General features: G+C 40.9%; 2 protein-coding genes across 10 annotated transcripts in view; both read left to right on the top strand.

Moving 5' to 3' along the window:
* The first annotated feature begins 4,236 nt into the window (after positions 1 to 4,236).
* On the top strand, positions 4,237 to 12,642 carry hnrnpm (heterogeneous nuclear ribonucleoprotein M). 9 transcript variants are annotated; one of them, XM_034208225.1, is made up of 16 exons: positions 4,237 to 4,500; positions 5,723 to 5,904; positions 7,462 to 7,514; positions 8,184 to 8,191; positions 8,356 to 8,449; positions 8,531 to 8,803; positions 9,229 to 9,382; positions 9,498 to 9,547; positions 9,671 to 9,731; positions 10,271 to 10,396; positions 10,486 to 10,548; positions 10,839 to 10,907; positions 11,000 to 11,101; positions 11,225 to 11,841; positions 12,150 to 12,201; positions 12,290 to 12,642. In XM_034208225.1, exons 1-16 carry the CDS (start codon positions 4,415 to 4,417, stop codon positions 12,451 to 12,453), a joined length of 2,154 nt encoding a protein of 717 aa, XP_034064116.1. In that variant the 5' UTR covers positions 4,237 to 4,414; the 3' UTR covers positions 12,454 to 12,642. The 9 variants fall into 9 exon arrangements, with proteins under 9 accessions (XP_034064116.1, XP_034064115.1, XP_034064119.1 ...); XM_034208224.1 differs by having other exon boundaries at positions 10,821 to 10,907; XM_034208228.1 differs by lacking the exon at positions 10,486 to 10,548.
* Positions 12,643 to 13,165: 523 nt separating this feature from the next.
* Positions 13,166 to 22,812, top strand: part of timm44 (translocase of inner mitochondrial membrane 44 homolog (yeast)) — a 14,438-nt gene continuing 4,791 nt past the window's right edge. The window contains exons 1-8 of the mRNA XM_034208206.1: positions 13,166 to 13,232; positions 13,622 to 13,726; positions 14,742 to 14,957; positions 15,044 to 15,124; positions 15,350 to 15,499; positions 16,919 to 17,055; positions 17,667 to 17,752; positions 22,258 to 22,350. Of these exons, the coding sequence (XP_034064097.1) occupies positions 13,203 to 13,232; positions 13,622 to 13,726; positions 14,742 to 14,957; positions 15,044 to 15,124; positions 15,350 to 15,499; positions 16,919 to 17,055; positions 17,667 to 17,752; positions 22,258 to 22,350 (898 nt within the window). The 5' untranslated portion in view covers positions 13,166 to 13,202. The remainder of the gene's footprint in view (positions 13,233 to 13,621; positions 13,727 to 14,741; positions 14,958 to 15,043; positions 15,125 to 15,349; positions 15,500 to 16,918; positions 17,056 to 17,666; positions 17,753 to 22,257; positions 22,351 to 22,812) is intronic.

The following is a 22,812-nucleotide window of genomic DNA, read 5'->3' as shown; positions in this document are numbered from 1 at the left end:
AGTTGTAAGGTTTATTTATGGATATTGATTTAAGAGCCATTGGAGATCATTTACGATCATTAGCGGACCATTTAGAGAACGGAGAACCAAAAGATTATGTCCAGTTTCGTGTGGAACGATGTATAGAGGACTTGGCTCAGCTCGACATGATGTGACTTGCCACAAATCTATTGCTTCTGCCTGGCTCCAACAATTGGCGAATCCTGCTTCAGACTGAGGTTAGGACCGCCCACCTCATTAGCATACGGACACATAAATACATAAATAAATAAATGTATGTCGCGTAAATGTAGAAATAAATGAAAGATATATAATAATAACGTGTGTTCTGTTTTATTTTCGACATTTATTTATTTATACATTGATGTATTTATTTCCATATTTATTTATGCATTTATTCTTTTATTTATTTATTTGTGTATTCATTTCAACATTTATTTATTTCTGTATTTATTTCGTCATTTATTTATTCCTGTATTTATTTATTTATTTACGTATTTATTTATTTATTCCTGTATTTATGTACGTAATTTATTTATTCCTGTATTTCTTCATACATTTATTTATTTATACTTAAGTCATGTTCCGTCCTCCATAGTGAACGGCCGACTGTTGAGTGACGGCAAATGCTGCGGCTGCAATGCATTGTGGGGCAGCATTTTCTCCTCTCCTTTCGGTTAGGGAGGTCCAGTGGTTCCTAAGCTAAAGGAGGTTATAAAGGAAGTTTGAAACCTCCTTTCCTTTCATTTGGAGAATTGGAACGGCACTTATCATGGCTGCCAGTGACGTACTTCCGGGTCATTTCACTTGGTTAGGAAGGTTCCTAAGCTCAATGGACTATTGGAATGGGCCACTGCTGAGAAGACTTCTAGACAAACAGGAGAACTGCCGCCAAAACGAAGATGTGACGTGGATCATAAATATATCAGCAATTAAACAACATCTTACATTTATTTTCACACAATACGTCTCCTTGCAGTATCAACACTAATTCGGCTGACTTTTATATTTGATCCAATTGGTATATAGGCTGTATTTACACCATAACCGTGCAGAGCTGATAGAAAGGGACACCTGGTGGTCAAAGCACGTTATTGAATTGTATTATTTTATTATTAGATATTAATAGGAGGATGTGCAAAACAGACAAACTAATAAGGCTTAATTTAAACATTAAAGAGTACTTTAGGTTAAGGTCTTATTTTGAATAAGAAAAAAGCTTTAAGAAGAATATGGAGGGATGAAACCCTCTTGAAACCGCAGGTCCTTCCTTCCTGCAGCGGTCAGACTTTACAACCAGCACTGCCCCTAGTAGACCCTCCTACACACACCACAACACAGACTATAACACCCCTTGCTGCTAAATACAAACCAACTTTGTGCAATATGTGCTATATGTGCAATATATATATATGCCATTAATAACTGTGTAATTTATACCTGGCCACTAAATCAATATATATGCCGTTTTGTTTTTGATCTGTAATTTTGAAAATTATGTAACTTTTTATCTTTTTTTAGCATATTGTTTATTATATTATAACTTAGTACTTTTTTAGCATATTGTTTATTTTATTCTAACTTAGTACTTTTTTAACGCATGTAAGATATGCAACACTAAGCTGTCTGTGGCTCTTTCCTGCTGTAATGCTGCACATTTCCCCTCTGTGGAACTAATAAAGGCATTCTGATTCTGATTCTTTAATGGTCACACATGCAGAGCACACAGCACACACAGTGACATTTGTATCTACAGATAAATATTAAGCCTGACAAAGTACTTAACGTCTAATATATTGCTTTCCTGCAATGTTAACTATGTTTAAGCACTTATTTGTTTATTATTAAACTGATATTATACATATGTATTATACTCTTATAAGATGTATGTAGATAGTATAATAAATGTGCAGAATGACAGTTTAATGGTGGAGTATACACACATATTGATAGATGTCTTGTAATGCACTGTTGAGGAACCTGCGACCCAAGTTTTTCATTCATTGCATAACTACACAGTAGTTGTGTATAATATATAATGAACCTTAGCTTATAAAATCTTGAAATCTTGAAAGGGATGTTCAAACTAGTCATTATATACAGTCTTTAATGAACTATTAGTAGAGAATAACGAGTAATGAATATACTTTATAGAGATCCTATTAATATCTAATAATAAAATAATAAAATTCAATAACGTGCTTTGACCACCAGGTGTCCCTTTCTATCAGCTCTGCACGGTTATGGTTTAAATACAGCCTATATACCAATGGGATCAAATATAAAAGTCAGCCGAATTAGTGTTGATACTGCAAGGAGACGCATTGTGTGAAAAATAAATGTAAGATGTTGTATAATTGCTTATATATTTATGATCCACGTCACATCTTCAGTTTTGGCGGCAGTTCTCCTGTTTGTCCAGAAGTCTTCTCAGCAGGGCTCTATACATAGAGAACTACGGCAGATATGTCATATTTAATGCAGCCGAACCGTGTATTACAATGCCTTTATGTGATGACTTTCAAAGAGTAAAGCAAGCACACTCGGAATAAAGTATTATTGTATTTTTAAAAAACGTTTTCAGATTTCACATCACATAAACACCAAATCACAGCATGCATTGCGGATAACCATCCAATCATCGAGCTGAGGATCTTGTCTACGTCTGTTTCCGGTTTCGTTTAATGACCGATGTATTTTGTTATACACACATTCCTTCACATTTACATTTTAATGTGCATTAAAGTATTTCGTGAGGCCTTCTAACATGTTTTTAAATATAACTACGGTTGTAGTTGAATAGTTTGTAAATTAACATGAACCGAAGCTGTTGCTTGGCAACTCAATCGCACAACGTCACGTCCGTTAATTCCACATCCACACGCATGGATTAACATCGATTTAATACATTAATGTAGCCTTTGTTTCTGCTAAAAGAGGTGTCGACCAGCTGGGGCAACAAGAAAATCGCTGTAATCGAGTGTGACTATTAAAAAATAAATCATTACGTCGGGGTAGCATTTGCTTGGTATTTCCGGTTATTTCTCCACTGGTTAACATGGGTTAACAATACCGTGTAGCTGTCACGTTTGAAGGGGACGAAACCGTGACATGTTCACGTCTCCCAGCATGGTAAATCGTCACATGTTCACGTCTTGCCGTGATACCGGGTTGTTTAAACCAGGGGTGTCAAACTCAAATACACAGTGGGCCAAAATAAAAAAATCGCTACTAGTCGAGGGCCGGACTGGTTCAATGTTTATTGCAAAACTTATTGAAATGAACTCATTGCACATATTAAACCTGGAACTAACAAAGCTAAATTATTGCCCATAAAAACAACATTAAACATGAAATAATCAGTTGCATTCATTTCTTATGGCTCTATCTACAGCTTTTCCAGAGTGATTTATTATGATTACATTTTCCCACAGGCCAACAACAGCTTCAACAAAACTATTTCCCTCAAAGAAAAAACCAAACATGCCCTGTTGTCAGATTAGATCTTTAAATTCAGAATCCTAACTGTAGATTGTGATGAAACCTACAGGTGGCTTTAGCTTAAGGGGTAAATAGATGTCTACCAAACTGAAGGTCTGTGGTTTGATTCCATCTCATCATGTTATGGAACTAACGAGGTGGTAATTGTTGTGTAATAAACGGAAATGAAAAGTCAGTGAGAAAACAACGGAGGCTTAAGTCCAGTTTTTTCTAATGACATGTTCAGGAAACTAAGCTACAAATGTGATGCTAGCCATTGTCATTGTTTTCCTGTTTGGGGTTGATTGACTGTGTTTCACCTGTATGTCTACATCTGATTACCTTGAGGGAAACACAAACAAAAAAGTTACATTCTGAACACATACTTGACCAATATAGAGGATTCTGATTATCTGTCTCTCACATCAATGAATATAAAACAAATACAATATTAACATATCTAATAAATGTTTTAAAATGAGTCACATTATGCTTCAGTTCAAGGATGTAATGTTCAGTAATGCTAGTAGTGTACATAATAGTTGTATCTTTTATATTGTTGTTTAATAGCAAACTAGATAAGGATCATTTTAAATGAAATTATGAAAAAGGAGACACACATTATTATCAATCAGCAAACTAAGAAAATGTTCTTATACACGCAAACAAATTACATTATTATGTTCATTTGTCGGCTTCTGGGCACTCTTATTCTGAAAATCCCCATTGTGATTTGCAAGGACTCTTACTTTGAAAGTTAAAAATCGGATGAAGACGCTTCCATTCCATCTTTTTAAATTCCAAACTGCTCTTTCTCCGCCATTTTCGGTTGTTGGTGTCGCAGTGGTGAACCGTTATTGACTCGTTAAAATCAACAACGATAGTCTACTATTACATTATTTAATTTGACAAGACTCCAAACTGCAAAAAGAAGATGTCCACCGAGCAGGCCGAGATCATTACGGTGACCGAGAAAGCAGTCCAGCTGCCGCCGCCGGAGCAGCAGCAGCCGCCGCCGGGGTGAGTTAATTCATCCAGGATTTATCCAGGTTCATCCATCCAGGGTCCTTTGTTGGCTCTTAGCAGCTAATGCTAGATAGTGAGCCGTAGTGATTCAGATACACACGGATGTCTTTATTCCAGTATTAAATAAGAACTATCCCTTTTGGTTTGCACATTTATTAGCAAATTCATTTTAGGCACTTTGAACAAGTCCTAACTGTGATTACTTGTGTGTAACGCACACGTTGACGACCCGTGTATTTACTGGAAAATTCCTCCCATGTACTATGTGCTGTAATTCAGTGTTAGCATTTGTTTTGGCCTCTGCTAATAACTTGTTTTGCATGTCGTAGTTCCAGTTTTCAATAATAACTAGTTCCATTCATCGAGGGTCCTTTGTTGGCTCCTAGCAGCTAATGCTAGCTTGTTAGCCCCAATGATTAAAATCCACGGGGAGGTCTACAAATACTTCCAGTATTCAATAAAAACTATTCCTTTTTGATTGCATCTTTTTGAGCAAATTCAACTTTGATACACTTAAAAACGTTTACACTTTGTCGTTATGTGTGTTACAACGTTGTTTGGAGGCGTGTTTGGGACCCGTCTATTTACCGGAAGAAGATTATTTCCATTTAACTCTACGTGCAGTAATTAAGCGTTAGCATTTATTCAGCTAGCTAATAACTTCAGTTTTTAAAAGAAAAACTATTGTTAACTCTTTAAACTTTGATAAACCGCCGTAAAATAAATAACGTTATAGAGCCAGGACCACTTTAGTCAAAGAGCGGCCTTGCCATGCGGCTGATAAGGAATTGTCCCGGTAGAAAACTATTGTAGATTATCATTATAACTCCGGCAATTGTGAAATGGGATTTAAAAAATACAATTATTTGCCCGGTTAGGTTTTATTTCCACTATCCTTCATCTCTTTTTAAAATCAAGTTTGAAGAGGATTATTACATCAGGATGAGGATAATCCCCCTTGGCCCTCTATTGGTTAGATTTGGTAACACCAGTGGCCTCATTTTCAGCAAAAGTCAAAATGGTGGCGCGTAGTTTACATTTTATTTGAAACTGTTTAAAAAAACATGTACCAGAACCTATGTCTGCAGATATTGTACTTATCCCTTTTATGTCCTTCATTTGTGAATTCACTCCCATAATCTGATCATGCTCAATTCTGTACCTTTCAGGTATAAAAGCTTGTTTTACTCACTATCTTACTGTCCTCTTTATACAGCGAAGTGAATGGAAAAATCAAGCTTGAGCTCAATTCAGGCAGGAAGGAGAGACCCCAGAAGAGAGGTGGAGGTGGTCGCTTCGAACCCTATGGAAACGTGAACAAGCGATACAGGGTTTTCGTCAGCAACATCCCATACGACGTCAAATGGCAGGCCCTCAAAGACTTGATGAAAGAGAAAGGTAAGGTGTTTAGATAAGGGGTGGACTCTGTCCATTTGGACATAATTAAAGAGGCAGCATCCAGGATCAATTTCGTTTGACCACTGCAGCTTTGAGGTTTTTTGGGGGATTTTGTGCAGAACCTTTAAGTTGTACAATGCGGTGTGAGATCTTGTGAAGAGTTATCTGGAACCAAGGTTTTGGACGAGGTTCCCCTCATTTGTCCGTCAATTAGGAGTTGCTGCAGACTTGCACAAGAGCTGCAAACCTGGATGTTTGACTGAACATTTAATCTCTCCAGAGATTACTAAAACCTTTTGTGATCTTTGTGAAGTGAGTTGTAATGTGTCAATCCGGTCCATTACCGTGGAAATTGAATAGTTGGGATCATAAGTGGAATATTGAGAGTTCTCACAGAAATCCATGAAAGAACATTTCTGTGTCTAAATGTATTTGCTCTGTTGCGACATGTTATCAACTGTGAAAGTCTGAGCTCATGTTTTATAAACAAGTTTTAAAAAATGGAGCCAAGTAAAACAATAATATTTTGGATGCAGTCAATTTCAAGTTCTCTGAGAACATGGATTACATGTGCTGTTACTCATTTCTCAAGTACTTGTAGTTATGGGGTATTGGAAAGTGGAATATGTATTTTAAGTAATGCATAAATATGCATTTACTTGAAGTTAAAGCATGTGTGTACAAGGCACAACCCTTTTTCAGAAGGAGTGCCTGGTATTCGTTCTGTGACAACTGACTGTGGAGTTAAATTGCATTTTCTCTTTTAGGTATGACCTTGACAAGCAAATGTTTTCTCAGCAGACCTCGATGTTGTGCCAAACACGGCCATGCGTTGGGGATTTCTTTGGGGTACAGGTCTACAAAATGAAGCAACTTCTTATGCACTGTCCTTGTCTCTAGAGGTTTGATCACTGATGTCCATTTGTTGAACAGACCTGAGATCTGGAAAGAAGGCGTCACTGGGCGACGCCAAAACAAAATTCTGATATTGTGCGTTTAAGGAAAAGGACCAATTTCCCCTAAGAGCTTACCTTCGTTAAGATTATGGTTAGTTTTCTAGCTTTATGTTCCTCTTTGACCTCAGTTGATGGGCGACTGTAAAGATGCATTGTACCTGATGTTTTTAAAATGGCGACATTTGACAAAGTACGCACAGGTTTGCAATGAAATGGACGGAGACATTGAAAAGGTGTTGCCTACTTGAAATTAGTGGGTCAATTATCTTAGGTAGAAGGTGGTGTTCGCGGCATTACATCCAAATAGGAAGGCTGATGGCCATTTCAACTGTTGTTGTCCTCAGTCTATTGCTTCTTGTGCTTCAGGAGAATTCCAACAAGGACAGGCTAAGAAGTCTTCACTTTTTTGAAAAGAACCAAGCTTGCCTTTTGTAGACCTGTACCATATTGTGCTGCTGCTGAGGTGCTGGGGAAAGGCGCAGGACTGGCCGTCTGAGCTCACTGTGACCAGCCGTCCTACTTGTGTTTCCGCTCTAAACCCCCATTGTTCTCTCGGCTTCTCTCCCCTTGGTGTGTGTCGTCTCTGGAATCTGATTTGTAGTGGGTGAGGTAACGTACGTGGAACACTTAATGGACACAGAAGGCAAATCGAGGGTAAGTGCAAATACATACAAATAAAAACATGAATAATCCTAGACAAACCTGTGTTTGTCACCTTTTGGTGTCTTTGTATTCATTGTTGGGAATGGTTAAGCTTCAGAAACCTGGTGGAGTGTGTGAGATGTTGACGTCCCGCAGGCGTGTTTTATCCGGTGTCGTCTGTGGCACTCGATGACTTGAGGTCATCCCGAGGGTTAATGCTCCTATAAAAGGACTTCAGCTTTCTTTGTAGCCAATCCTGTGGTATTGCAGTATCCCTTTGGTTGCTGGATTTGCTCCTCATGAACTAAAGGAGTCTAGTCTGGAAGAGGTTGTTACAAGGCTGTTACAGGGTTGTTAAATAAAACTAGAACTGCTTTCTGGAATCGTTCCCTCCATTATCTTAGTCGTAGGGAATCCTGTGGATTTCCGGTCCTTTGGAAGTTGGAAAAATATTGTTATATATTCAACAGACTTGTTTGTATTGTGTAAAATGTGAAGTCTTAAAAATGTATTTGATGGTACAGATTTGTGGCCAAGACGGTAAGCCTGTGTGATGTACTTTTTATTGTGCATGAAATTCTTTATTTTTCAAAACATTTATTTTATTCAACCATTGCCTTTGCTAATTTGCATTCTTTACTCCTTTGGGTGCGTCCTGTCCCTATGTCTTGGATCAAAAAGGGTTGCGCGTAAGTAATCCATCCATTTATGTATTTAATTGAAATTGTTCGTTTGTGCTTCTCAGATTAACAAAATGGATGTTTTTACAATCCGATTTAAATTGACAAATCAGAAATAAAGTTCTAGGAGTTTACAGATTTTTCTGACGGGATGTACTCTACTTTCCTTCCAGTGTTGTTGAGTTCAGGACCGAAGAGCTGATGAAGAAAGCCGTGGACAAAGTCAACAAGCACAATCTCAATGGACGTCCCCTTAAAGTGAAAGAAGTATGTCAAAGCAAGAAAAACAAATCCAAATGGCAGCTGCAGATTTCTACAACCTTTGATATTTTCTTGCTTTATTTGTAGGACCCTGATGGTGTGATTGCTCAGAGAGAAATCAACAAGACTCAAGGTGGAGGACATCCAGGAGGCCATGGTGGAATGGGGGGAATGGGCAACATGGGAGGCATGGGAGTAATGGGGGGAATGGATCGCATTAACATGGAGCGAATGGGCCCAGGACCAGGAAATGGCAACGTTAACATTCCTCCTAGCCTGATGAACAACCCCAACATCCCCAACGAGGTCATCCACGGTCTCCAGGCCGGCAGGATTGGCAGCACTGTCTTTGTGGCTAATGTGAGTTTTCCCAAAAATAAACATAATATTTTGATGCGTCATTACGAGAAGAGAAACCTTGTATTTTCATCCTTAGGCGCTTTCACACCGGAGTACTTTTCCCAGTATAATTCCGATATAGTTCCGAAAATGTGCGTTCACACCAAAAAAATCCGGAACTTAGTTCATGAGAACCTTTTCAGTCCCTGCTAGAGCTCCCAAAAGGTTTTTGAAGCCGCCATTTGATTTTCTTCGCATTATTAGCATTAACATTAGCCCAGCGCACAAACGGAGAGAGACTAACTTATGGCAACACAAAAGAAAACATGGGAGTGATGAGGAGGTGTCGGTGTTCTGGCGATTTACTCTGAAGGCTTCAGTAGCCCAGCAGCTTCTACTGAAGCCTTCAAGAAAACTCGCTCTTAAATGGTCCTTTGTCCCTGCAGCTGGACTACAAAGTGGGCTGGAAGAAGCTGAAGGAGGTTTTCAGCATGGCAGGCATCGTGGTGAGGGCCGACATCCTGGAGGACAAGGATGGGAAAAGCAGGGGCATGGGCACAGTCACATTCGATATGCCCATTGAAGCAGTCCAAGCTGTCTGTATCCTTTCTAAAAATGTTGGATTGTGATCTCTGTGTGTATGCATGAAATGTTTATTCATTAGAATCACGTTGTGGCAAAAGGTCTGGTGGGCTTTTCCTTAATGATATCACAGCCATGTTCAATGGACAGCTTTTATTCAACAGACTGATGCACGTCAAACTGGTATGTTCCTGAACCCCTAATCTACTTTGATTGAAGCACATTAAAGAGTTCCCAATTTGGGAAAGTATATATCTATCTATGATTGAAGTATAAAGCCTAAATCTGTCTGTATGCTTTTGTCAGGATGAGAAATCCCTGCCCAAAGATTTTGGACCACCTGAGAGAGCTTCTTCTGCTCTTCCCCGTAAGTAGAAACATAGTTTTCTTCACTAAGATAAAAAACATAAAGACATTGTTTTAAATGGAGGATAGAATGGTTGAGTATTAAAAACGTGTTGTCCTTGAAAGTTTAATAAGTACTTTCACCTGTGATATAGCTTTGTATCGAGTAAATACACCTTGTCGAAATAACTAACCTCACAAACATATCCTGAGATACTTACTGGGTTAGTTTAGCAAGGGTTTCATATTGTACGTTAATTAATATTGTTATAAGTGTGCTAACAATACACCCAAAAGTGTCCTTGGTTCTGCCACATATTACATTTGTTTGTTCAATGAGGGGAATGATCACATGACACAGACAAAAGAGTGATGGCTAAAGCTCCGTATTCTGATATTTTTGATCAACAAAAAAACGATGCAACATTTCTATCTAGAAAGTTGACATGTGATCACATGACCTTTCACAGTGGTCCAACCTCTGCCGTTTATTTTACACATCTACATTTGGATCCCCTTAGTTCCGCGAAAAATGTAATGACATGCATTTTCTCTGCCCAGGTGGCCTGAGTGGCATTGGCCTGGGTCTGGGACCTAATGGCCAGCCCATTGATGCGACCCAACTGAATAGAGGAGGAGGAGGAGGAGGAGGAGGTGGCGGAGGAATGGGCAACATGGGCCCTGGAGGTAACTAGCTGTCGTATTTATTTTGTTAAACCCTTGAATAAAAGATACCCTTGGAATTAGTAGCTAATCATCACTCTTGTCACTTGTAGGAATGGATGGAATGGGCTTTGGCAACATGGGCGGTCGTATGGGAGGCGGCAGTGGTGGGGGAGGTATGTCCTGAAGATTTTTTAGTAGAGTGGGCTATATTGTTTTCAATACTACCGCTACCTTTTTATATAATTGAAGAACAATTCATAGTTTAATTGAAGCCCCTGAAATAATTGTACTCAGATACATGAACAAGATGTTCTCTAACATCATTATTACAGCAGCTTGGAAAAATGTATAATTCATAATTTTTGTTTTAAGCTCCCATACTCGTATATCATTAAGGCATCAGCTTTTCATCGTTTTCGTTGTTTTTCTGCCGTTTGGCATTAAGACTTCCCATCTGTTCCAGGAATGGACAACTTTGGAGGAATGAACAACATGGAGCGTTTCGGTTCTTCCGGGATGGGCCGGGCTAACGGTAAGGGGATGCGTTAATCCCTCTCAAACCAGCGTGGAACTATTTCGCGGTTTTCTGGTCGTTTCTAATGGTTTCATCTCTTGCATTGTCAGAGATGGAGCGTGGGATTGGTGGTGCTTTTGAGAGGGAGTTTGGGCGGAATGATATGGGAATGTCTCGCAATAATTTTGGAGAGTCGTTTGAAAGAGGAATGGGTCAGTATTTATTTTTAGGATCTTGTTAAATATTCCCTCTAGCTCCTCTGATCATCAGGTGTAATGCTCGGCTCAGACAGTAGATTTGAACTGTTTTTCCCATTTTTGGTCTCTTTTTAAAAGGAAACTCCCAGGGTATGGACCGCATGAGTTCTGGTATGGACCGCATGGGAGGCGGCATGGAGCGCATGGGAGGCGGCATGGAGCGCATGGGAGGAATGGACAGGATGGAGCGCGGGTCTGACCTGGAGAGGATCGGCTCTGGGTTCGACCGCATGGGCTCAGGGATGGATCGTCTGGGACCCAGTATGGACCGGCTCGGACCCGGCCTGGACCGCATGAGTTCCAGCATGGACCGCCTGGGCCCGGCTGGATTTGACCGCCTTGGCCCCTCCGGATTGGATCGCATGGGTTCTGGCCTGGACTTCAGCTCCCCGATGGGAATGGATCGCATGAGCAACACCGGCATCGACAGAATGCCCACCAGCTTCGACCGCATCGGCTCCACTGGAGGAATCGACCGCTTCCCCTCCGGCGGGATGGACCGCATGAACTCCGGCGGCATGGACCGCATGGGGTCCGGCAGCGTCGGCGGGCAGTTTGACCGCTCTGCAGACGTGGAGCGTGGGTTCGCAGGGAACTCCTTCGGAGGAGCTGGAGGTCCTGGAGCTGGTGGTGGAGGCGGCGGCAACAACAACAACAACAACATCAGGAAGGGATGCCAGATCTTTGTCAGAAATGTAAGTCTTCATCTGACCTTTTCTTACAACTTATTTTCTTATGTTTGTGTAAAAGCACCTGGCAATAAACTCGATTTTAATGAACTGTTAATTCACTTATTTTTTTAAGATTCAAGGCTTTTATTGTCATGTGTACATAGCTACAGTGTAGATGTATCAATGAAAATCTTAGGTCACAGGCTCCTCCAGCGGTGCAACATAATAAAACGGATAAAATAGTGCAAGTAATACAAATAAAATAGAATCGAAATATACTTGAGCATCTTGCGTCAGATTTTTTAATATCAATTTGTTTTTTTGTTCTTCAGCTGCCCTTCGACTTCAACTGGAAGATGCTGAAGGATACCTTCAACACATGTGGTAAGAATACTCCTCGATTGCAAATATTATATTGATGTAAGCTTTTTTTAAGATGACTTCTAACTAGTTCTCTCTCTTCCATATGCAGGCATGGTTCAGTATGCTGATATCAAGATGGAGAACGGCAAGTCTAAGGGCTGCGGCGTGGTTCGCTTCGACACCCCAGAAACTGCCGAGCGCGTCTGCAGGACCATGAACGGCTACCGGCTGAACGGCAGAGAAATCGATGTTAGAATCGATAGAAATGCATAAACGATCTGTCTGTTGCGTCTTCCATTCATCTAGTTCCTCGTGTCCAAATGCCCTTTATGATCTGATTTTCCCATCAGCATTTTCATATCATATCCACTTAGATATTTGTAAGGGTGACAAATGTTTTTTTTAGTTGTTAGTTGTGAAAGTGTTTTAGTTTTTGCTAAAATGTACTTGATTTTTTTTTTTTAGAGACCAAATTTTAACATTTTCTTTTCTGTGATGCTTCACCTGTCATTGCCTTTGTTCTATAAGGTGTTTTGATAAATAAACCTTGGTGTTTGAAATACTTTGTTCGAATTGCATTGCCTGTCAGTTACGTGGACTTTCCAGAGACTATCAAGTTTTCTTTGATTGACATTTTCTATTCTGGGTTTGTCGTGTAAACACATAAAGTTATAATTTGGTTGACTTTAAATGTATGTAATTATTTCCTGACAGTTTAAGCAATTTATATTAGGGTAAAAAGGGCTTGGAGATATATCTTATAAGCTCTCAAGATACCTCCTTGCAGATAAGGAATGCAACATATAAAATAGAAGTTTAATTGATTCATATTTAATTCCATTTAAAAAAAAACATTTGAAATATGTTTAGTGTACACTTGCTTCATAAAGATTGTTAATGTCTAAATATAGTTTTATATTACCTGAAATAAATACCTATCTAGTGTAGTCTAATAAAAATACAAGGTAAAAAGGAACCGGAAGGTCACTTCCGGAAGAAGGTCACGAGCATTAACATTCAAGATGGCGACCCCCTTGTGTCAGTGTTACCAGGTGAGTTCTGTGGACGTTTTGTTAATATCAGCCTTTCAACCCCACGAAATGATAAGGGAAGAACTTGAATTGCACATGTGAACTGCCAGTTTAACCTTGTTAAGTGTTGGACTTGTATTTAAAGTTAAAGTCATTCAGGGTGCTACCGTAGCATTAGCTAAGTTAGCTCTTTGAATTGTCAGGTGTCCATTCGGTGTTTGAATCAAATATTTTCGAAGTAAAGTCATGCATTGCTAGCTGCATTTTCTGGCTTTCCATCATGACGTTTTGGCTTAATATCACAAGATTTAAAGCCTTTGTTCATAACTTAAATGTGCAGGTCTGTAGGGTGATCGTGAGTTTCTGCGTAGTTTAATAAGATACGTGTGTGTCTGTGTGTTTGTGTGCAGATATGTGTGAGAAGAGGCTTTGTTTCTTTCCCTTCCTCCTACCTTCTCCTTCACAACAGAGCCGCTGTCTACAGGACACATGGGCTCCTCGCATGCTCTTCACAGGTACAACCCCTGTCTTATTTTCATGTTTAATTATGTCTGGATATTATAAAGCTGTACCTTTACTACATGCCTTTTTACTATGAAGAGATTCCTTCAAATTAGGTCTGGGAGATATCATAATTATAATAATGTTAAACTTGATTTATATAGCACCTTTCATGCTTGACGCAGCCCAAAGTGCTTGAGTGACAGAAAATGACAATAACAAATGATATAGCCAGAATGTATCCTGATAAACGTCATTGTATTTCATTTGATGTCTCATTAACCATGTTATTCCGGCAGTGGCTCAGTCAGTTGGGGCTCGGACTGCGAGCCGTAGGGTCGCCGGTTCAAGTCCCCGACCAGACCTAAATATGGAGTGTGGACTGCTACTTGGAGAGGTCCCAGTTCACCTCCTGCCCTGCTGTGGTGCCCTTGAGCAAGGCACCAGACATGCATGCATGAACAGTGAGGACTTGAGTGATAGTTTTAAGAATTAACCTGAGTAATTGAAGAAAAATACTGCACACAGCTGTTGGAAGAAAACTGCTTACAATATATACCAACACTATTTAACTGCTTGTTAAAATACATTTATCAAGATATCTGCATTTATGATTTCACAATGATTTAATTCCATTTAAAGGTAGAATTTATTTATAAATAAGGAAGGTAGACTTAACAATATTTTTTATTTTATGGAAACTATTGCTGAACAAGCGCCTACTTTAGCAACAACTGATGTGTCCTATACGCCATTGCTAAATTAACTTAAGAGTAGTTTTGGAATATGTACTTTTTTATTTTGTTGCACTATTGAGATATTTCGGTTATTTAGCCTACCCTAAAGGCTACCCTAATATACAGCCTCACAAACTACACCTTCTAAAAATATCATAAAGTTGCATCAACTAAACATTTCAACCTTCACCTTCAAACGTCCCCTTTTGATCAGGAGCTTGAGATTAATTTAACTGCCCCACGCCGACTGGAGTACATTAATAATGTGTTGTTTCTGATTCTTTCCCACAAGGTGCCGCCGTCCGCCTCCCTGCAGGTCAGGTATATGTCAGGGGAGAGAAGCGGGGGCAGAGGCGGGGGCAGAAAGGGTTTCATGGGGGAGTTACTGGACAACATAAAGCAAGAGCTAAACAAAAACAAAGAAATGAAAGACAACATCAAGAAGTTCAGAGAAGAGGCCCAAAAGCTGGAGGAGTCAGAAGCATTGAAACAAGCTCGAAGGAAATTTGTAAGTATTTTGCTACACACACCATTTCTATCCTTTTTATTATGAAAATGTGTGTTTGGTTTGCCAACGCAATGTCTTTCCTCCAGAAAACGATAGAGTCTGAAACAGTGAAGACCTCCGATGTCCTCAGGAAGAAGCTGGGAAACATCTCTGAGAGCGTTAAAGAGGTAACGTGTTTCAATGTGATGCTGTCTGTCTTTTAATCCTCATGGACATGCTATTCAAATCTATCCACCCTAACAATGTGTGTGTGTGTGTGTGTGTGTGTGTGTGTGTGTGTGTGTGTGTGTGTGTGTGTGTGTGTGTGTGTGTGTGTGTGTGTGTGTGTGTGTGTGTGTGTGTGTGTGTGTGTGTGTGTGTGTGTGTGTGTGTGTGTGTGTGTGAGAGAACAGGGGCTTGAGGAGGTGAGTCGTACGGACATTGGAAAGAAAATCAAGGATGGAATAGAGGAAGCAGCCAAATCAGCGAAGACCTCAGCGGAGTCTGTCTCTAAAGGTGGAGAGATGTTGGGGAAGACCGGTGCCTTCAGAGCAATATCACAGGTATGTAACGCTTTCACAATATACTTATATATTCATATTGCATTATAGCTTTCTGTTCACTTGATAAACATTATTTCCAATACAGGAGTCACTGTTGTTACTATGGTGCAAAAACATTTCTTTATATATTCATAGAGAACCTTGAGTTTTTTTAAAGGTCCCATGTCATGGTCTTTTCTACTGATCATATTTCCATTGTTGAGGTCGACTAGAATACATTTACATTGTGCAATTTTCCAAACTCACATTGGTTTCTCATACAGCATCTCTGTATAGTATGTGTATTCACTCTCTGTCCTAAACGGCTTGTTGGAGCTCCTGCCCCCCCCCTCCCTGTGAGCCCAGTGGCCGTCTGCGAGACAGCGAGACACGGCCCGAACACACACACACACCCGCAGCCTGGCTTGGAGTTTGTGTGTGTGCTCACACACACACTCACAGCCTCGCCGCGTCCCGCCGTCTCAGGCTGAGAAATCGGCGGAGCTGCAGCTGAGAAAAGATTGAGTGTATGTGTGTGAGGAAGTAACGGCTCCGCGGACGTAACGTAACGTAACAAAACACAGCATGACATCCCTACAGTTTTATTTCTGGAAAACCAGATAGGACAACAGTTTGCTTATCTCTGCATACTGTGATGTTTCCAGCAGTTCAGACAACGGTTTCCAGCTTGGTTTCATGTCCTGTATTTTTACGTTACGTTACGTCACTATACCCAGGAAGAAAAAGATAAATGTCCAACGAGGCGTTCTGGGGCAGCATAGACAGGTCTTCTCTGTGTTAGAGTTTTACTCCCTACAGGGTGTACTTTGAGGGTTTGTGACTCTGCAGACCGTTTACATGCAGAAAAACCTTCATAACACACAAGGGGACGGGTGATAACCGGAAAAACATGACATGGGACCTTTAAGTAAGGTAGGACTGTGAAGGGTCTAGTTTGGAGGTGAGTCTTGACTGCCAAAACAAACTGATCCAATGTCATGTTGTACATTGAAAATGATAGGCCAATCACCAGATAGCCCAACTTTAAAGGCATGGATGGATATTAGAATGGACATTTACAACATGGAGAGGATAACATCATCTGTCAATCACAAACTGGAACTACTTGTGTCACGATGGAGAAAGTGGACTGATTTCGTAAAACCTCATAGGCCAGATTTTATTTTTACAAATGTATGATTTTACTGTGAAGTCCTGATCACTCCCTAATGTTTGTTTTGTTCGAACTTTTTATTTGATCTTTGTGTAAAAAAAGAAAAAGGCATTTCGGACAGACTTAAGATGTACGATTACTACGTCTTCAAAAAACGCTGTGTAATGGTTTGCTGCCAAATGTCAAAACAAAATATATGAAAAGAAAATGATAGGCTAGGTTACTAAACGTATTTGTTTTCTGGTCTGTCTGTGTTCTCTCTTCAGGGCATGGAGAGCGTGAAGAGGGAGATCGATGACCTCGGACACACCGGCTCTTATCGGCCTCCTGCCAGACTGAGGAAGAGGAGCGAGTTTTCCTCCAAAGGGGCAGGAGAGGAGGGCAAAGTGTTCGAAGCCAACGAGTACGTGAGTGCCCTCTGCCCCCCCCATACTGGGAGGGGAACGCCTCTCAGAGACACCTGATAACACTTAGATGGCCTCATGAAGTCTAATCATAATTAAAAATACAGGACATGTTATCTGGAAACATCACAGTATGCAGAGATAAGCAAACTGTTGTCCTATCTGGTTTTCCAGAAATAAAACTGTAGGGATGTCATGCTGTGTTTTGGAATCGGGGTTACAACTCTCAGAGCTGAATATGAATAGTATTCCCAATTTTCTTTTCACGATGGGACTAGAAAAATATCTTTATATATTTAAAAGAATATCTTTTAAAGATTTCGATTTTTTTTTGTATTCTGTAAAATACAATTATTAGTCTTTGATATCCATCCCAACACAAAACATTATTCAGAATGGTATTTGGACACATATCTTGCCTTAAATATTGCATTTCCTGCTATTTTTGAGATTGCTCTAGTCCATTGTGCATCCCTGCTTTATTATGAGTTAAATATCCTCGCTGTAAATACTGCTATGTTTTGCTTTCCGTGTTAATATTTTTTAAATGTGTCCACAGTGATTAAACGGTAACCCTTGTAAATCTTTACTTTGTGTGTTCATCCTTCAGAGACGCGATGGGTGTGGTGCTGCACAAAGACTCTAAATGGTTCCAGCAGTGGAAGGACTTCAAAGACAACAATATGGTCTTCAACAGTAAGGACACACGTCTGTCTTTCTGTCTCTGCATCCTTGTCTTTTTTTTTTCAACGTCTCTTTGACTTCTCTAGCAGTTCTTTGATGCATTTCCAGTAACGGCCCCTACACACGGCGCCGTGCGTTGAAGCTTGGCGTGGGCGTGTCTGAAGCTTGGGGAGTTAACGAGACCAACTCGACCAATCGCATGAATCTCATGTTATTATATAATTACATGTCACACTTTATATGATGAACATTTATGACATCAATGTCTATGGTGATATTTTATGCAACATTCCATGCTGGCTAAATATACTGTCTATGCCTGCTAGCTGTCCATTCAAACGAAGTACACTGGATATAAACTCCCCAAACAGGCAAAAACTCTGCCCCCTCCCTCCATGCCTGGCTCCTCCGGTTTGTATCCCGGTAGGTGAAGAGAGACTGATCATACAGCACCGGGTGATTCACTACCGCTACAATGATTTTGTCCTCCATGTTTTGGAACATGACCTGCGGTATGGCTCTCCCAGCATACACGCGGTTTGATTGGCTAGCGCTTGTACTGGCAGATTTGCATAAACGGGATTTGATTGGCTGACGCTTCCGTCGAAGCTTCAAAAGTAGAACATTGCTCTACTTTTGAAGTGAGCAACGCAAAGTTTTGCTCCCACAATGCAGTTCGGCAAAGCGTGACGTCACCCCATTCAAAGTGAATGGGCAGAAGCGTTGAAGCTTCAACGCACGCCGCCGTGTGTAGGGGCCGTAAGTGATGTGAAGTGTTGAGGCATTACATGGGTAAAGAGGACAGCTATTTAGGTTCCGTTAGTCGTTTTTACTGTTCCCTTAATTAACGTGAAATACTGTAAATCAGTATAGTATGAATCTATTGGCTGTAGCTCCAAAGGTAATATTGGACTTTATTCACAGAAGTCATAGAAAGCATAAAACACCTGCGTCACAAAGTATATGTTCTTGTTTTAAAGGTCACCTATTATGCAAAATCCACTGTTTCCATGTCTCTTCTACATCAACATGTGTCCCCTCTTCTTCATGTCTCTTCTACATCAACATGTGTCCCCTCTTCTCCATGTCTCTTCTTCATCAACATGTGTCCCCTCTTCTTCATGTCTCTTCTACATCAACATGTGTCCCCTCTTCTTCATGTCTCTTCTACATCAACATGTGTCCCCTCTTCTTCGTGTCTCTTCTACATCAACATGTGTCCCCTCTTCTTCATGTCTCTTCTTCATCAACATGTGTCCCCTCTTCTTCATGTCTCTTCTTCATCAACATGTGTCCCCTCTTCTTCATGTCTCTTCTACATCAACATGTGTCCCCTCTTCTTCATGTCTCTTCTACATCAACATGTGTCCCCTCTTCTTCATGTCTCTTCTACATCAACATGTGTCCCCTCTTCTTCATGTCTCTTCTACATCAACATGTGTCCCCTCTTCTTCGTGTCTCTTCTACATCAACATGTGTCCCCTCTTCTCCATGTCTCTTCTACATCAACATGTGTCCCCTCTTCTTCATGTCTCTTCCACATCAACATGTGTCCCCTCTTCTTCGTGTCTCTTCCACATCAACATGTGTCCCCTCTTCTCCATGTCTCTTCTACATCAACATGTGTCCCCTCTTCTCCATGTCTCTTCTACATCAACATGTGTCCCCTCTTCTTCATGTCTCTTCTTCATCAACATGTGTCCCCTCTTCTCCATGTCTCTTCTACATCAACATGTGTCCCCTCTTCTCCATGTCTCTTCTACATCAACATGTGTCCCCTCTTCTTCATGTCTCTTCTTCATCAACATGTGTCCCCTCTTCTCCATGTCTCTTCTTCATCAACATGTGTCCCCTCTTCTTCATGTCTCTTCTACATCAACATGTGTCCCCTCTTCTCCATGTCTCTTCTACATCAACATGTGTCCCCTCTTCTTCGTGTCTCTTCTACATCAACATGTGTCCCCTCTTCTTCATGTCTCTTCTTCATCAACATGTGTCCCCTCTTCTTCATGTCTCTTCTACATCAACATGTGTCCCCCTCTTCTTCATGTCTCTTCTACATCAACATGTGTCCCCTCTTCTTCATGTCTCTTCTACATCAACATGTGTCCCCTCTTCTCCATGTCTCTTCTACATCAACATGTGTCCCCTCTTCTTCATGTCTCTTCTACATCAACATGTGTCCCCTCTTCTTCATGTCTCTTCTACATCAACATGTGTCCCCTCTTCTCCATGTCTCTTCTACATCAACATGTGTCCCCTCTTCTTCATGTCTCTTCTTCATCAACATGTGTCCCCTCTTCTCCATGTCTCTTCTACATCAACATGTGTCCCCTCTTCTCCATGTCTCTTCTACATCAACATGTGTCCCCTCTTCTTCATGTCTCTTCTTCATCAACATGTGTCCCCTCTTCTCCATGTCTCTTCTTCATCAACATGTGTCCCCTCTTCTTCATGTCTCTTCTACATCAACATGTGTCCCCTCTTCTCCGTGTCTCTTCTACATCAACATGTGTCCCCTCTTCTTCGTGTCTCTTCTTCATCAACATGTGTCCCCTCTTCTTCATGTCTCTTCTACATCAACATGTGTCCCCTCTTCTTCATGTCTCTTCTACATCAACATGTGTCCCCCTCTTCTCCATGTCTCTTCTACATCAACATGTGTCCCCTCTTCTTCATGTCTCTTCTACATCAACATGTGTCCCCTCTTCTCCATGTCTCTTCTACATCAACATGTGTCCCCTCTTCTTCATGTCTCTTCTACATCAACATGTGTCCCCTCTTCTTCATGTCTCTTCTACATCAACATGTGTCCCCTCTTCTTCATGTCTCTTCTACATCAACATGTGTCCCCTCTTCTTCATGTCTCTTCTACATCAACATGTGTCCCCTCTTCTTCATGTCTCTTCTACATCAACATGTGTCCCCTCTTCTCCATGTCTCTTCTACATCAACATGTGTCCCCTCTTCTTCATGTCTCTTCTACATCAACATGTGTCCCTCTTCTTCGTGTCTCTTCTACATCAACATGTGTCCCCTCTTCTCCAGGTCTCTTCTACATCAACATGTGTCCCCTCTTCTTCATGTCTCTTCTACATCAACATGTGTCCCCCCTCTTCTTCGTGTCTCTTCTACATCAACATGTGTCCCCTCTTCTTCATGTCTCTTCTACATCAACATGTGTCCCCCTCTTCTTCATGTCTCTTCTACATCAACATGTGTCCCCTCTTCTCATGTCTCTTCTACATCAACATGTGTCCCCTCTTCTTCATGTCTCTTCTACATCAACATGTGTCCCCTCTTCTCCATGTCTCTTCTACATCAACATGTGTCCCCTCTTCTTCGTGTCTCTTCTACATCAACATGTGTCCCCTCTTCTTCATGTCTCTTCTACATCAACATGTGTCCCCTCTTCTTCGTGTCTCTTCTACATCAACATGTGTCCCCTCTTCTTCATGTCTCTTCTACATCAACATGTGTCCCCTCTTCTTCATGTCTCTTCTACATCAACATGTGTCCCCCTCTTCTTCATGTCTCTTCTACATCAACATGTGTCCCCTCTTCTTCATGTCTCTTCTACATCAACATGTGTCCCCTCTTCTTCATGTCTCTTCTACATCAACATGTGTCCCCTCTTCTTCATGTCTCTTCTACATCAACATGTGTCCCCTCTTCTTCATGTCTCTTCTACATCAACATGTGTCCCCTCTTCCTCATGTCTCTTCTACATCAACATGTGTCCCCTCTTCTTCATGTCTCTTCTACATCAACATGTGTCCCCTCTGTGGAAAGAGACTCTGAAAGTTTCAGGAACAAAGATTCTCTCTCTTTTTGATCCATTTCTATAAAAACCTGTCTGAAAATGAGCTGATCAGATTTTGGCCACTTTATGATGTCATAACGATGTTTTGTCTTGTGTAACCATTAGCCAATCAGCAACCAAGGTAACCCCCCCCCCACACACACACCTTATCACCTGAACCTCCTCCTAGAGCACCATTGAGTTCTTTGTAACCAAATCTCTCTCAGAGGGGCGTGGGGAGGGGCTCCTTATTTTCATCTAAAGTAACAGACAGAGAATCAGCACTTTGGAAACGGGGCTGAAACAGAGGGGATTATGGGTAATGCTGCAATGATCTGTTTGGTGTTTTGGAGCCAATCTTTGTTTGTGTTTATTTGTATCTGAGGACATGTTTTGGACTCGTTCACATCTCCATTAATCACCCAGCAGAGATACAGAGCAGGATTTTGCTGAGCTTCAGTTTTGAGTCTTTTCATTTCTCATGCCGTCCCTCCAGCGGACCCTGTGGGACTTCGTATGTTGACAGGAAGAATGATGTTGAATCTGTGTATGAACTAACTATGAAATATGAAGGATTTGCTGATCTGAGATAATGGTTTTTCTGCTTTCCATTCTTTCAACTCCGCTGTTCAACGTCTGCGAGCCAACAACACAATAATTCTGCTGTGAAACCAGAGTTGTGTGTTAACGTGCTCTCATTCTGTGTCCACCGCAGGGTTCTTTGACATGAAGATGAAGTACGATGAGAGTGAGAACGCGCTCGTCAGAGCCTCTAGAGCCGTCACCGAGAAGATGACTGATGTTCTAGGTGAGATACCTCGGTTTGTTAGTCTGCATTAATCACTGGGAATCAAGCCTTACCGGATAGATCACAGTCGGGAGTGAATCTTCTAGGGGAGATGTTCATTCCTATACAGATGTAAAGAGTAACAATTTGTCCAATTCTGAGGTTTTCCAGTTTTTCTTTGTTGTTTTTTATCCCCTTTTTGTGCCGAGGAAGCAAATAAATCGTCATCACAGCAAAACATTGAACTGTTTTCAGCCCTTCATTACCCTAACTTTAAAGTAGGGATGGGAATTTGAAAGCAAATGTATATTCGAATATTCGACCCCCCAAAAAACGGTTAACCGAAATGTACATATCCTCTAAAAACCGCATCGCATTTGGGCCTAAGATGAGGTTTGAGTCTGCGTGATCTGCGTGTAGGGAGGGGCAGCAGCCGTATCATTGGCTAGAACTAGCTAGATCTGATGGATTTGGACATAAACG

This window comes from Gymnodraco acuticeps, unplaced genomic scaffold (assembly GCF_902827175.1).
Source record: "Gymnodraco acuticeps unplaced genomic scaffold, fGymAcu1.1, whole genome shotgun sequence".
NCBI lineage: Eukaryota > Metazoa > Chordata > Actinopteri > Perciformes > Bathydraconidae > Gymnodraco > Gymnodraco acuticeps.
This window is presented reverse-complemented; position numbering and strand designations above follow the sequence as displayed.

Bases quoted from the DNA above. Each gene is read 5' to 3' on its own strand.
- hnrnpm (XM_034208224.1), top strand. From the start codon at position 4,415: ATGTCCACCGAGCAGGCCGAGATCATTACGGTGACCGAGAAAGCAGTC. The intron at 4,501-5,722 runs GTGAGTTAATTC...CTCTTTATACAG, and splicing joins CAGCAGCAGCCGCCGCCGGG to CGAAGTGAATGGAAAAATCA. The intron at 8,804-9,228 runs GTGAGTTTTCCC...TTGTCCCTGCAG, and splicing joins GCACTGTCTTTGTGGCTAAT to CTGGACTACAAAGTGGGCTG.